Source organism: Phodopus roborovskii, unplaced genomic scaffold, assembly GCF_943737965.1.
Source record: "Phodopus roborovskii unplaced genomic scaffold, PHOROB, whole genome shotgun sequence".
Classification (NCBI taxonomy): domain Eukaryota; kingdom Metazoa; phylum Chordata; class Mammalia; order Rodentia; family Cricetidae; genus Phodopus; species Phodopus roborovskii.
The window spans coordinates 9,227,840-9,241,716 of record NW_026126407.1 but is presented as its reverse complement, the minus strand read 5'-3'; the positions used below and the strand labels follow the sequence as shown (position 1 = coordinate 9,241,716).

Sequence of the window (13,877 nt, the reverse complement as noted above, 5' to 3'; positions counted from 1 at the left end):
CTTTGAGAAGCTTGGGGTTATTCAAAATCTTCTAGTGTGGCAAATAGCAGTAACTTCTCAGTTTCTAAACACAGTGCACACTTTCAAAGCTCATTTTTCTCCACCTCTCAGTGGCCTGTGCAGTTCACCATTCTTTCCTCTTGACAGCATTTTCTTTCTTTCTTTCTTTCTTCCTTTCTTTCTTCCTTTCTTTCTTTCTTTTTTAATCTTGTCAGTTTTTTACTGGGTGTTGAAGACTGAATCCATGGCTTTGCTGTGATAAGCATTTGCAATACCACTGAACCATGTTCCCAGGGCCACAAAATTCTTTCTGAGCACAAGCACATGGACTTATTTATTTATGTATTTATTTATTGTGTTTTCAAGACAGGGTTTCTCTGTATTGCTTTGGACACTGTCCTAGAACTCGCTCTGTAGGCCAGGCTGGCCTGGAACTCACATGAATTTAAAGACAAATATATTGTAAGGCATATTATCATTTTAAAATAGCAAAAATAATGTTTTTACTTGGGCAATTGGTGGCGCATGCCTTTAGTCCCAGCACTTGGGAGGCAGAGCCTGGCCACAGAGTAACCTTATGTTTTTAGCTGGTTATGGTGGCACACACTTTTAATTCCAGCATCCAAGAGGCATAGGCAGGCAGATTTCTATATAAAATAAAATAAATAGTTTTGTGAGCTTGTAGGACCAATGAGATTGAGGCCAGCCTGGTTTGGACCCTTGTCTGACCTCTATGGGCTCTTGTACTCACATGGTTCACATACATAAGTGAAGGAAGGCACTTACACTATTTTAAAAAAAGATTTATCTCGGAGTACTTGCAAATTGTGTGTGTGGCATGTGCATGCCTGGTGCCCATGAGACCACCAGAAGGTGGCTTTGGAGCCCCTGGAGTTATAGGTGATTTTGTGCTGTCTGATACAGGTGCTGGTATCTAAACCTGGGTTTTCTGGAAGATCATGAACCTCTTAACCTCTTAGCCATACGTCCACCACAATTACTTTACTTTAAACATATGTGTTGTATTTATTTGCTTGTTTTGTTGATTCTTTTAAGACAGGTTCTCACTATGCGGCTCTAGCTGTCCTGGGACTCACTATGTAGACCAGGCTGGCCTCAAACTCAGTGATCTGCTTGCCTCTGCCTCCCAAATGCTGTGCTTAAAGGCATGCACCAATATACTTGGTCTTATTTTCAAATTTTTAATATTTATATTTTGTATGTATGAGTGTTTGTCCTTGAAGTGTCTGCACACCCTGATTATGTATGGTGCTCTTGGGAGGTCAGAAGAGGGTATCCAATCTCTTGGAACTGGAGTTACAGACAGTTGTGAGCCTTCATGTGGGTTGGGACTAGAACTTGGGTCCTCTGGGAGAACAACTAGTGCTTTTAACTGCTGAGTCATTGTTCCTGCTGTAAACATGAAATCTTATACCCAGCTAAATTGGTATTAATTCTGGCTGTCTAAATACAGGAGATGGGGTGTAGTCCTGAGGTAGAGCACTTGCCTATTCTATGTAAGGCCTTGTATTTATTAGCAACACTTAATAAAATAAAAACATTTTCACATTTAAATACTTAAGATTTGCCTATATATCCTCATTAGAATTTATATGCCAATGTGCATCAGCAAAATAAAGATATAACAAAAGGAATTAAACTTCTTATCTAGAATGTAGTGGTCTCAGGATGGGAACAGCAACCAAAGGAAACTCTAGGAGCTGACCATGTAGTAAGCATGCCCCAGTCACTCAGCCCAAACTAGAGAGGTAACATAGAGTACTCCAGGAGGAAGTTTTCCAAGAAAAAGTGTAGGCCCTACATGGACCCCCAAGGCTTCTTGAGCAAGACTGAAGCTGTTAGCTGGAACATCTTGCCCCAGAGTTGCTATTGGTACTCTTCCTGTTTTGCTAACACACATCTAGTGGCAAGGAGCTAAGTTTGAAAACCCTGTTATTTTCCACTGTGCTGTGAGTCAGTATATAAGCCCACTCCATCCCCTCAATAAAGGGCATTCGGCATTGTTAATGAATGACCTGCTGTCTGTCTTGTCTCTTATTTCAATCTCTAGGCCTTTGCCTGAGATTCATGGAACAGATCATAGCGCTGGCGCTACAAAAGAGATGGCTTAGTAGGATCAAGCATTACTCTGGGCAGGGTAGGGACGTAAAAGAGATCAATCATACTTAAGGTACCGTCAGAAAAAATATAATTAGAAACTCCAACCCAAAGACAAATTTGTATAAGGAATAAATTATAATACATTACAGTATTAGGCGCTCTTATTCCACATTTATAAAGTCAAAATAGTATAGAAACAATTTAATGAAATAGTTAATTGATAATTGAATTTAGGGAAATAATGGATGGAAGGTAATATAAAAAATTTAAATCACTACAGATTGCAACAAAATATGTAAGGTCTAAAATGGATATACAAGAAAATCATCACAGGACTATTCTTTCTTTGTCTGTGTGAGGGAGATGTGCATGCATGTGGTGGTCAGAGGACAACTTGGAAATATTGATTCTTTCCTTCTACCATATGGGTCCAGGGATCAAACTCAGGTCACCAGGCTTGGTGGCAGACCCCTTGACTCACTAAGCACCTCAATGGCACTCCAGCATATGCTTTAGAGAAATGAGCTAATTACAAGAAATAATTACAAGAGCAGAAAGAGCTGGCCTATGTCAAAAAGGATTTAGGAATGGAAATGGGCTACCATAGGCATATCTGTTTTTCATTATAAGCCACACCTTGTTTGATTATGAATTATGGTGATGTATTGCTTCAGTAAAATTTAAAATGTGGGCTGAGGATGTAGCTCACTTGTCAGAACACTTGTCAGGCAGACAAGTAGTCCTGGGTTAAATCCTTAGCAATGCATTAAAAAAAAAAAAGACAGAGTAAAAGATACTTAAATATTTAAAAAATATTTTTTTTCTAGACAGGGTTTCTCTGTGTAGCCCTAAAAAAAGAATTATTTCATGTATATGACTGATTTTCCTGTATGTACATATGGGGACCATGTGCTTGCCTGGCACAGAAGTCAGAAAAGGTCGGATCCCATGGAACTGGAGCTGCCATGTGGGTAATGGGAATGAAACTTGGGTCCTCAGTAAGAGCAGCAAGCGTTCTTAACCACTGAGCCATCTTCTTAGCTCTACCCTGGCAAACAAAAGGTATTTTAAAAGGAATATTTTGGTCTAGGAAAGACTTTTATTTTTAGTCCTTTGAGACAGGCTTTCAGATGGTCCAGCCTGGTCTCAAACTCACTTTGTATGTTACTGAGGATGACTTTGGATTACTGATCCTCCCGTTTGTACTTCCCAAGTGCTGGGGTCACAGGTATGTACCACCATGCTGTTTAGAATTTTTTTTGTGAAATGAACTTACAGAAGAACTAACATCTTCTAGGACCTCTTCCCCTTTTGTTTTCAGTGAGAGAAGACAGTCTGTAGCTGGCAACATTTCTGATAATGAGTTCAAAGAATTATCACAGAAAGGGATTTGTTGTTCTTCAAGTCTACAGTTATTTGTATTGATTTTCATTCTGAATAAATACTGACTTTTAAAAAATTATTTATTGCCAGGTGGTGGTCAGACACTCCTCTAATCCCAAGCACTTCGGAGGCAGAGGCAGATGGATATCTGAGTTCCAGGACAGTTCTATACAGAGAAGCCATCTTGAAAATCCCACAAATCAATAAACTTTTAAATTAATTTTATTTATTTATCTACTTATTTATTTATTTTTTTCTCTGTGTAGCTTGGGACCCTGTCCTGGAACTTGTTCTGTAGACCAGAGTGCTGGGACATGACCACCACCTGGTTAATAAAATATATTAAGTGTTATCAGTGTTTTGCCTGTATGTATGTATGTGTACCATATGTATGCCTGGCAAGAAGAGGGTGTTGGATTCCCTGGAAGTGGAGTTATAGACAGTTACAAACCTTCATGTGGGTACTGGAACTCAACCCTGGGTCCTCCAGAAGAACAGCCAGTGCTCTTATATACTGAACCATCTTTCCAGCCCTAAACATAAAATTTTATACCCAGCTAAGTTGGCATTATTTCCAGGTGTTTTAAAATAGGAACTGGGATGTAGCCCTGAGGTAGAGCACTTGCCTATCACAGGGGAGGCCCTGGGTTCAATCCATAACACAAATAAAGAAAAACATTTCATATGCTTAAGTATTTATAAGTTTCAGCTGCATATCCTCATCAGAATTCAATGTGCTCCAGCAAAATAATGGAGGCACACAGACAAACATAGACAAAACACGCACTCACGTGAAATAAATGAAAATAGACATGCAGACCAGTGGAACAGACTAGAAGACCTTGAAATAAATCCATCCAAATATAGATATCTGATTTTTGACAAGGGTATCAAAACCACACACTATAGAAAACAAGTGGGGAGCTGGGGAGATGGCTCAGAGGTTAAGAGCACTGGCTGTTCTTCCAGAGGACCCTGGTTCAATCCCCAGCACCCACATGACAGCTCACAACTGTCTGTAACTCCCATTCCAAGGAATCCAACACCTTCATGCCGATATACATGCAAGCAATAACACCAATGCACATGAAATAAAAATAATTTAAAAAAAAAAAGAAAACAAGTGGTGCTGGGAAAAGTTGTTCTCCATAGGTAGAGAAATGGAACTAGAGTCTGTCTCTCACTCTGTAACTAAAGTGTATTCAAAATGGACCAAAGACTTTAATTTAGAAATCATCATTATTATTATTTCTTTCTGAGACAGGGTTTACTAAGTAGTTTGGCTGGCCTGGAACTCCCTATGCACTATGATGACCTCGAACTCAAAGACATACACCTGCCTTTACCTTCTGAATGCTAGAGGTCAAGGCATGAGCAGCTATGCCATGCCCTTTATTTTATTTTTATGAATTTTATTTATATATTTTCAAAGACCTAAATGTAAGGTCTGAGTCTCTGAACATATTTTGAAATACAGGAACAGGCAATGGCTTTCCAAAAGGATTCTAATAGTCTGGGAAATAGTACAAGTTGACAAATGGTATCACACAAATTTAAGATGGCAGTGGAAACAATTAACAAGGGAAGAGAAAACATATAGAATCAGGATCTACATTTCATAGGTAATTACTAGTTAGAATCTATAAAGAACTAAAAAAAAAAAAAAACTCTAAACCCAAGAAAAATCATCCAATCAATAAATGAAATGGCAAAATGAAATACAGTTTTCAAAAGGAGTACAAATAGCCAGTAGATATAAAAAAAAATTGTTCACTGTCTTAAGCTGTCAGGGCAATACAAATCAAAACATGAAAGTCCATCTCTCCCTAGTAAAATAAGTATTCTTAAGGAAACAACAATGGGGTGAGATGGCTCAGTGGGTAAAAGAACTTACAATATACTGGACTACCTGAGTTCCATCTCTGGAACCTACAAGGTGGGAAAAAAAAAAAAAAAAAAAAAAAAAAACTGACTCCTCCAACTTGTTCTCTGACCTTTACAAATACACTGTGGAATATAGGAATTAGCAAGCATGTGAGACCACACACACACACACACACACACACATACACACAAAAACAAATGCTGACTGAAGAAGGGTGAATGGGTTAGAATCCTTACACTGTGGGAATGTCAATTAGTACAATCCCCGAGGAAGTCAGTTGAGAAGTTTCCAAAACAAAAACCAAAAATGAACCTAGAGACAGGCTCCAGCTCGACAGCACACCTTTTAACATCAGCACTCAGGAGACTGAGGCTGTAGACTTTCTGTGAATTTGAGGCCAGTATGGTCTATAGAGTGAGTTCAAGGACATTCAGGGCTATGTAGAGACCTTGTCTCAAAGCAAACAAAGAAACACACAAACCAAAAACAAACCTAAACATAAAGGGCTTGGAAAGATGGCTCAATGGTTGAGCACTTGCTGCTCTTGCAAAGGATCTGGGTTTGGTTCACAGAACGTACAAGGCAGCTTGAAATTGTCTGTAACTCCATTCTACGGAATCTTTTTCTGATTTCCAGAGGCAGTGCACACACATGGTGCACACACTTCTGAGAAGGCACTCACACATGCATATAAATAAAAACAAATACATCATTAGAAAAGTTATGTGAAAGAAAATGAAAGGACCTATAGAGACAGCATCATGAGAAATGAAATAAGCCACGCTTAAAAAGACAATTGTTTTCTGTCTCATATACAGAATCTAGATTTCAGTAAGAACTGAAAGTAGATTAGAACCATTTTGGAAGAGGAAGGGAACCAGTGGGAGAGGGATGTGGGACAAGGTAAGTAAGAATATATGTGAACGTGAGCAAAGTACATGTACAAAAATGTCATAATGAAACTCATTGCTCAGTATAATGAATATATTTAAAAACAAAACTACAGGGGCTGGAGAGATCATTAAGGATTAAGAACACTTGCTGTTCTTGCAGAGGACACAGAGGACAGGATGGTTTCCAGCATCCATATAGTGCTTACAATCCTCTGTAACTCCAGTTGCAAAGAATCTGATGCCCTCTTTTGAGTATAGGGCACCAGGCACATATACAGTGCACATAAACTCACACAGGCTCATACATATAGACATTAAAACAAACAAACAAAAAAAATCCTTAAAAACAAAATCACAGGAAGGTGTGGAGGTGCATGCCTTATAGAGGGAAGTGGTTCTCTGGGTTTGAGGACAGTCTGTCTGCAGAGTAGTTACAGGACATCCAGGGCTACACAGACATCCTGTCTCAAAAAACCAAACCAAAACCAAGCAAAAACCAGAAATCACCAAATTGGCTTAGTCTGTTAAGTTGGTGGCGGTATTCACTCTATGCTTATTTGATCCTTTGGTCTGACAGGACAGTGCTAGGCAGGTAACCCAGGGTCTTACGCCTGCTAGTGCATTAATTTTTGTAACAAACCTGTTGAAATCCGCTCCTCTTGTTCACTTTACTGCAGCTCACAGAAGCTGCAGAACTTTGTGGGTAGGAATGTAATTGATTTCCTATGCAGAGTTTTTGTTTTCTATAGTCCAGGTACACGGAACTAAGGATTGAGTAAACACTTACTGAAAGAACAAACAAAACTGACTATCATTGTTTTTTTCCTTCCCGTTTCTCATCTCTTTATTACTATGGTTCAATAGCACAAAATTTGAAATGGAGAAGGGTATTTATTGCTGGATAAGGTTTATTTATTCTATCCTTGGGTTTCACACTAGGACTTTACATTGTAGGTGCTTTTCTGGACACTTTTATCTATTATGGATTCCATCCCCAGGCAGAGACTTCATACATCACTATGTATGAAGGCAGAGTCTTCTCCCAATCCCCCTGCCTCAGCTTCAGTGTTGGGATTACAGGCGTAAACCACCCACCCAAACAACCGTGTATCAGATCGTGCTAATCACAACTCCGCACTTTCTCAGTCTTACTAATTGTTTAGTCTGTGAGATTCAGAACATTTTATTTCAGGGATCATTCTGTGTATTCTTTATGAATTATCACCATGCTTAAAATGGGACACACCAGTACTAAATTCGGCTTTGTAACAATGACTAACTCGCACACCTCGTACTGAAGTGTTAGATGGCTGCTGGGTGCTCTCTAACAACTCAGTATCTGCCCCTTCGGGTCCCATCAACTTTCAGATCTCCAGCTTACATCGGCGGGCAGCGTCCTGACCCTCCGCGACCTCTTTGTCATGGCGTCCGTGGGGCGTCTACCAGCCAAGGCTTCTGCAGCCAGGCGGGCGTGGACCTTCCCAAGATGGCCGTGCCGGGCCCACAGCGCGCGGTGGGCGTGGTCCCGCCGCCGGAGGCGGGGCAGCGGGGCCGAGGGGTCGGGCTAGCAGGCGTGCGGCTTCTGAAGTAGGCAGGCTCAGCGCGCTTGCGCGGAGCGGCCCTGCGCGCAGTGAGGCAGTGGCGGGGGAAGGCACCGGTGGGGCCGACGGGCGGGCTGAGGAGGGAAGCGGACGAGCGAAGTCCCAGTGCGCGCCGCGGCGGCCGGGGTACCCTCCCCTTCCGGGCGTGAGGCGCTGAGAGGAAAGCGGAGCGGAGCGGACTCGCATCGGCAGCGAGGTGCTTCTCGGGGTGCCCCAGACCGGCCTCCCGCGGCTTCGGCGCTCCAGTCGCGGGGCCCGGGTTCCTCCACACACCTAGCTCCAGCCGCCGTCAGAGCTTGTCCCCAGTTCGTCGAAGCCCCGGCGGTAGCCCGGGCTCTTGGCGGGGAGGATGACGGAGCTGCAGTCTGCGCTGCTACTGCGAAGACAGCTGGCAGGTGAGCGGCGGGGCGTCGGGCCGCGATCGCGGACTGACGAGCCACTCGCCTCCTGTCGCCCGCTCGGAGGCTGGGTGGTGGAGGGCCGCGGGCCGCGAGGGTGGGAGTCCGCGGGTCTCGGCCGGCCGGCGACACTTCTGACCGGGCTGTGGAGGGTGTTGGGGGCGGGGACGCGCCCCAGCCTCGCCCTCGGACGGGCCGGGCGCCCAAGGCGGCTGCCCCCTCCCCCACGGAGCTGGGGCGTTGCGGGGGAGGGGCGTGGGTCCCGGCCCGGCCGACCCTCCCTGAGGGGCGGATCCCGGGCTCAGGTGCGGCGGAGGCCGCGGGACCTCAGGGACTCCGGGAGCGTGCGGGTCCCGCGCGACTGCGAGTCCGAGCCGTGGCTGGGGCCGGATAGGGGAGGCGCGCCAAACTTCTGGCTCGGCAGCGCGGGGTCCGCGGAGTTAGGGCAGACAACAAAAGCGACGGCCGGGCCGGCCTGGGTGCCGGCGCGGGGCGCCGAGGGCTCGGCGGGACGCGCGGCTCCGCTTCGCCTGCCTCCGCCTGGCACGAGCTCGGGCTGCGCCGCCCGTCTGGGGGAGGGTGGGCGCGGGCGCTGAGGAGAGCCGCTCGCTGGCCGGCCGGGGCTTTGTGCTCGGCGGGGCTCCGGCTCCCGCGCAGGCCCGCAGCCACTGGGCTGTGGCCCGCCTTAGGTTCTGGCCAGGGGCGGCGGCTAAGTGCCTCCCCCGTGGAATCTCTGTCCCCCTCCCCCATTGTCCCGGCCTCCGGCCGTTTGCGGCTTCCAGGTTGACTTTTTAGGGGGTTGGCTCCTACTCTGCTAGGACTGTGTGAGCGGAGCATGCGCGCTGGAGGCGTACGTGTGCGGAGTGGAAGGAGGGGGGAGGGAGGAGGCGGGTTGGTGGCTTCACAATGCCGCCCCACGTGCTGCCAGATTTAAAGAGAAATGAACCGGTAGTTACCCTGCTGTCCAACGCCAAGCGAGTGCCTTGCTTGGTTCAGGCGATCTTACCCCTCCTCAACCTGTAGCCCCGGCGAAGCGCTGAAAGCTGGAAATGAAGAAAAATGAAGTAGATTTCTGTGACTTTGAGGTGTCAGTTAAGTCACCTTTATGGCTTCTTAAGGAAAAGATCGACAAGGGCAGTTACAGATTGTATAATTATGTTTATTATTAGATCATGAGCTAGCAGGTTTGGACAAGTATTAAAATTCTAGACGGGACAGTAATTTGAAGTGAACGGAAAAGCTGTACCCATCAGAAGTACTATGTTCTAAAGAAGTGAAATTTATTTCATCTTACTTAAAAATATCCTTTTACTGTGGTCTTTTCCTCCTTTAATTTTGTTTTGGGAGAAGGAATAAAGATTTTGTCTCCAGAGGCAGGCAGTCTCTGAGTATGAGACTGGCCTGGTCTGAGTTGCAGAACAGTCGGGGGCTGTGTAGAGAAACCCTGTCTCAAAAAACAACAAACAAAAAAACATTAAAAAACAAACAAAAAAAAAAAACCAAAACAAAAAACCCAACTTTATCCGAATACATTTTTATTATGTAGCAAATTATTAAGTAACAGTAAGTACTAAATACTAAAACAGAAGTCTTACATAATGGATGTGATATGCAAAAGATTTTAACAGTACTACTACGTTAAAAAAAAAAATCTATTCTGCCGGGCAGTGGAGACACTTGCTTTTAATCCCAGCACTCAGGAAGCAGAAGCAGGTGGGTCTTTTTGAGTTCTGTCTAGGCCAGACCGGTCTATAGACCCAGTTCCAGGATAGCCAGGGCTACACAGAGAAACCCTGTCTCGAAAAACCAAATCTAACCAAAACTAATCCCTATTTGTGAACACAGGCTTTTTTTGTTTATTTATTTATTTTTTAAAGTTGTTACTCTATGGAACCCTTGGCTGTCCTGGAACTCCGCTGATCTATCTGCATCCTTGTCTCATAAACGCTGGGGTTTGGTTTGGAATCCTTGTCACCATACCTGACTTGTGATTCTTTTTACTCTTCACAGAAATAATAGACAAAACATTCTTCAAAGGTTTGGTTTTTAAAACCAATGGTTGATTTTTTTTTTTTTTTTTTTTTTTTTGGGTGGGGGTATGCAGTATCCTAAAATACACAGTGAGAGACTAGAAAATGATTAACTTTTCATGCTTTCTTATAAAGTTTTTAAATTGCCAAGTAAATTATTTTGCTTTCTTAATCAGAGACAATATAATAGTAGTTTTTTTTTTTTAGGGATTTTAATTAATTTGTTCAAAGTGTATGGTACCTTTGTTAATTGAAATGTGAAAGAAAATATTAAATTTATTTGGGAAGACTTGACAAGCACCTGAAAATAAAGGCACTTATCGAGATGCTTTACCTTAGCAGCAGTTTTTAAATGGGTTTCCAGTATCATTTGAAAACAGTAAAGAATGGTAAAATGTCATCTCTTGAAATCAGTGAACTTGTATAAGGTTTGATAATAAATGCTTTGAAAATATTAGAATGAACTGAGTAGGTAACACAAACCTGTTAAATGTTCTCAGTACTAGAAATTCAGAACCTTAGAACAGTGACTGCATTTGTTGAACTCTAGTCTGCCAGTGATAAAAGATTTTGATTCATTACCTGGAAGAATTCTATCCTGTAATGAAGAATTTTGTTCTCCATTAGTTTAGCAGATTGGTACCCTGGGTTACAGAATTTCTTGTCGGTGGTGCTTTTAGGGCAGTGGTTTACCTGTATAGTAAAGGTTACAGCATTCCTGTTCTGTACCCACTAGATACCAGTAGTACATCCCCTCATTTGTGATAGTGAGAAATGCATCTATTGCTAGAAATCCCCTGAGACAAAATCATTGGATTATGGTGTTTCACCATTTTGGCTATTGGGAAAGCCAGTTAAGAACACCTTATACACACTCATGAAATCTGATAGCTTGTGTATTTCTTTGTGATATTATTAGGGCATGACTTAACTCCTTTACAGATTTAGTTAGTGGCAGGGCTTTTTTCTTTTTTCTTTTTTCTTTCTTTTTGGGTGATGCATTACATTGGACACCAAGAAGTCCCTCAGTATATAGATCAATTAAAAACATTTTAAAGGTATTATAAACACAAGTTAAAATAGACTACAGAGCCTGGCATGGTGGCACACTTCTTTAATGCCAGCATTTGGGAATGAGTTCAAGGCCAGCCTGATCTGCATAGATCCAGGACAACCAGCTCTACATAGAGAGACAGTTTCCAAAACAAAAATCCCAATGACAAAGTACAGAGTATAGAAATTAATCATTTTGCTGGGTGGTGGTGGTGGTGGCGGCTCATGCCTTTAATCCCAGCACTCCGGAGGCAGAGGCAGGCTGATCTCTGAATTTGAGATCAGCCTGGTCTACAAATAAGTGCCAGGATAGGCTCCATCCAAAGCTACACAGAGAAACCCTGTCTTAAAACCAAAAAGAAACAATAAAAACAGAAATTAATCATTTTTCCTTCTAACCCTCTTTGAGGGTTTACATAGATTTTTTTTACATTTTAGTTGGGACAGTGTCTTTGTAATTCAAGGTGCCTTTAGAATACCTAGCTTGCCTACTTTTATATTCTTAGTCCTTGTTAGAGGCCCTTACCCTAGCTGTAGAGGCTTTTTTGCTGAGGACTAACATGTACCAGCCACCGTGTTGAGTATTTTATATACACATTATCACATTTAATTCTCCTGAAAGAAAACAGGCCTAGTGAGGTTAAATAACTTGCTGAAGGTCAGATGAGTACTGTTAATGGAATTGCTAGAGCCAAGACCTTCTTATTCTATAGACTTCTTGTTTACAAGTGGATAAATTGTTTTTGGGGAACAGCACTTGACACATTCAGTGAAGTAGAATTTTATTTTGTTAAACATTTTATTTTGTGTGTATGAGTAATTTGGCTGCATGTATGTATGTGTACCACATTTATACTACATTTGTGCCTCATGTGTGCTTGGTGCCAGAAGACAGCACCAGACTTGCTGGAATTGGGGTTATAGGTTGTTGTGAGCTGTCATGTGGATACTGAGAATCAAACTGGGTTTTTTGGAAGAGCAGCCAGTGCTTTTACCTGTTGAGTCATCTATACAACCCCATGGGGTAGAAATTAAAAACCAAATGCTATGTGTGATGATGCCCTCTTTTAATCCCAGCATTTGTGAGTCAGAGGCAGATGAATCAATTCAAGGCTACATAGTGAGATCTTATCTGGGATGCTGGGAGCAGGGGGTATCAAATACTCAAAATTACTTACAGAATCATTGTTTTTTCATCTTAGTAGAAAACTTACTGTATAACCCTAACACATAAAATCTTAAGTAAGGGCTGGAGAGATGACTCAGGGTTTAAGAGTATTGACTATTCTTCCTGAGGACCTGGGTTTGATTCCCAGCACCCACATAGTAGATAACAGCTGTCTGCTATTCCTGTTCTGAGGGATGTGATGCTCTCTTTTGGTGTCTGTGTACCATACACACATGCACAGACATACATGAAGGTAAAACTTTCACATGCATGAAATAAAAATAAATTGTAAGTAAGCTAGGTAGGTAGACTGGCTTATACCTGTAAATCCCAGATTTGGGAGAGAGCTTGTGGCAGGAGTTTGTTGGCAGCCTATCTCCAAACAACAGCAAATTAAGCCCAACATTTATTTATTTTGAAAGAGTCTCATGTAGCCCAGGCTGTATCCAATAATGACCTGAACTTCTAATCCTATAAGCATTCATTATGTGAATGTTTGGATTAGTTATATGTCATCATGCCTGGTTTTAGGCTGTCCTGAATATTGAATACAGAATTGCATGCTAGGCAAGTGATCTATCAGTGGAGCTATATCTCTCTATACCCTACTTTTCCTTTTCTTTTTTTCCTTCATTATTTCATAGACATTCTAAAATAGGAAGAAATCCTTTTTTTATGCAGTAAAAAAATTTTGGACTTTTATAATAGAAACCTTGATTGTGTATTTTAAAGTATTCTGAAAAAATCTATAACCTGTGGCTTCTTGCTATCTGTCTATGAAGGTTTTCATGCTGTACATGTCAGACTTTGTGAGGAGTCTGTAAAAATGGAGAGTCTGGCCTCATTTTAGTTTGTATTTGTTGATATGGCCCAGGAATCCAGTGGGCTTCTTTACTCATTTTTTCTTTATTTTGTGATGCTAGAGATTGAATCTAGCTGAATGCTTAGGTGCAAGTGTTCTACTACTGAGCCACACTTTCAGCCCAAGAATCTGCTTTTTTCCTCTTCTGTAGATAGGGTTTCTCTGTGTAGCCCTGGCTGTCCTGGAACTAGCTCTGTAGACGAGGCTGGCCTTGAGCTTAGAGATCCACCTGCCTCTGCCTCCCAAGTGCTGGGCGTAAGGGCTTGCACTACCACTGCCTGGCTAAGTGTCTAATTTTAAAAACAGTGCTTCAGTGATTATGCAGCTCCTGAATCTGAGCCACATTTAGTTCCCTAAATCATTTTTTCCTTTGGAGGATCATGTATATCCAGTTTCTCATTTTGGGATATTTTGTCTTATGAACAGCACCAGTGTTAATTTAGACCAGTCAAAGAGTACTGAAAAAGCAGGGCATGATGGGAC

The 13,877-nt window shown here is 42.5% G+C and overlaps 1 protein-coding gene across 3 annotated transcripts in view; it reads left to right on the top strand.

Annotated features, from left to right (window-relative positions):
- The first annotated feature begins 7,911 nt into the window (after positions 1 to 7,911).
- Ube2g1 (ubiquitin conjugating enzyme E2 G1) overlaps positions 7,912 to 13,877 on the top strand; it is a 63,229-nt gene continuing 57,263 nt past the window's right edge. The window contains exon 1 of one of the 3 annotated variants that reach the window (XM_051180070.1): positions 7,912 to 8,278. In XM_051180070.1, coding sequence (XP_051036027.1) covers positions 8,233 to 8,278 — 46 coding nt within the window. In that variant the 5' untranslated portion in view covers positions 7,912 to 8,232. The remainder of the gene's footprint in view (positions 8,279 to 13,877) is intronic. The other 2 variants (XR_007834250.1, XM_051180068.1) reach the window with 2 other exon arrangements.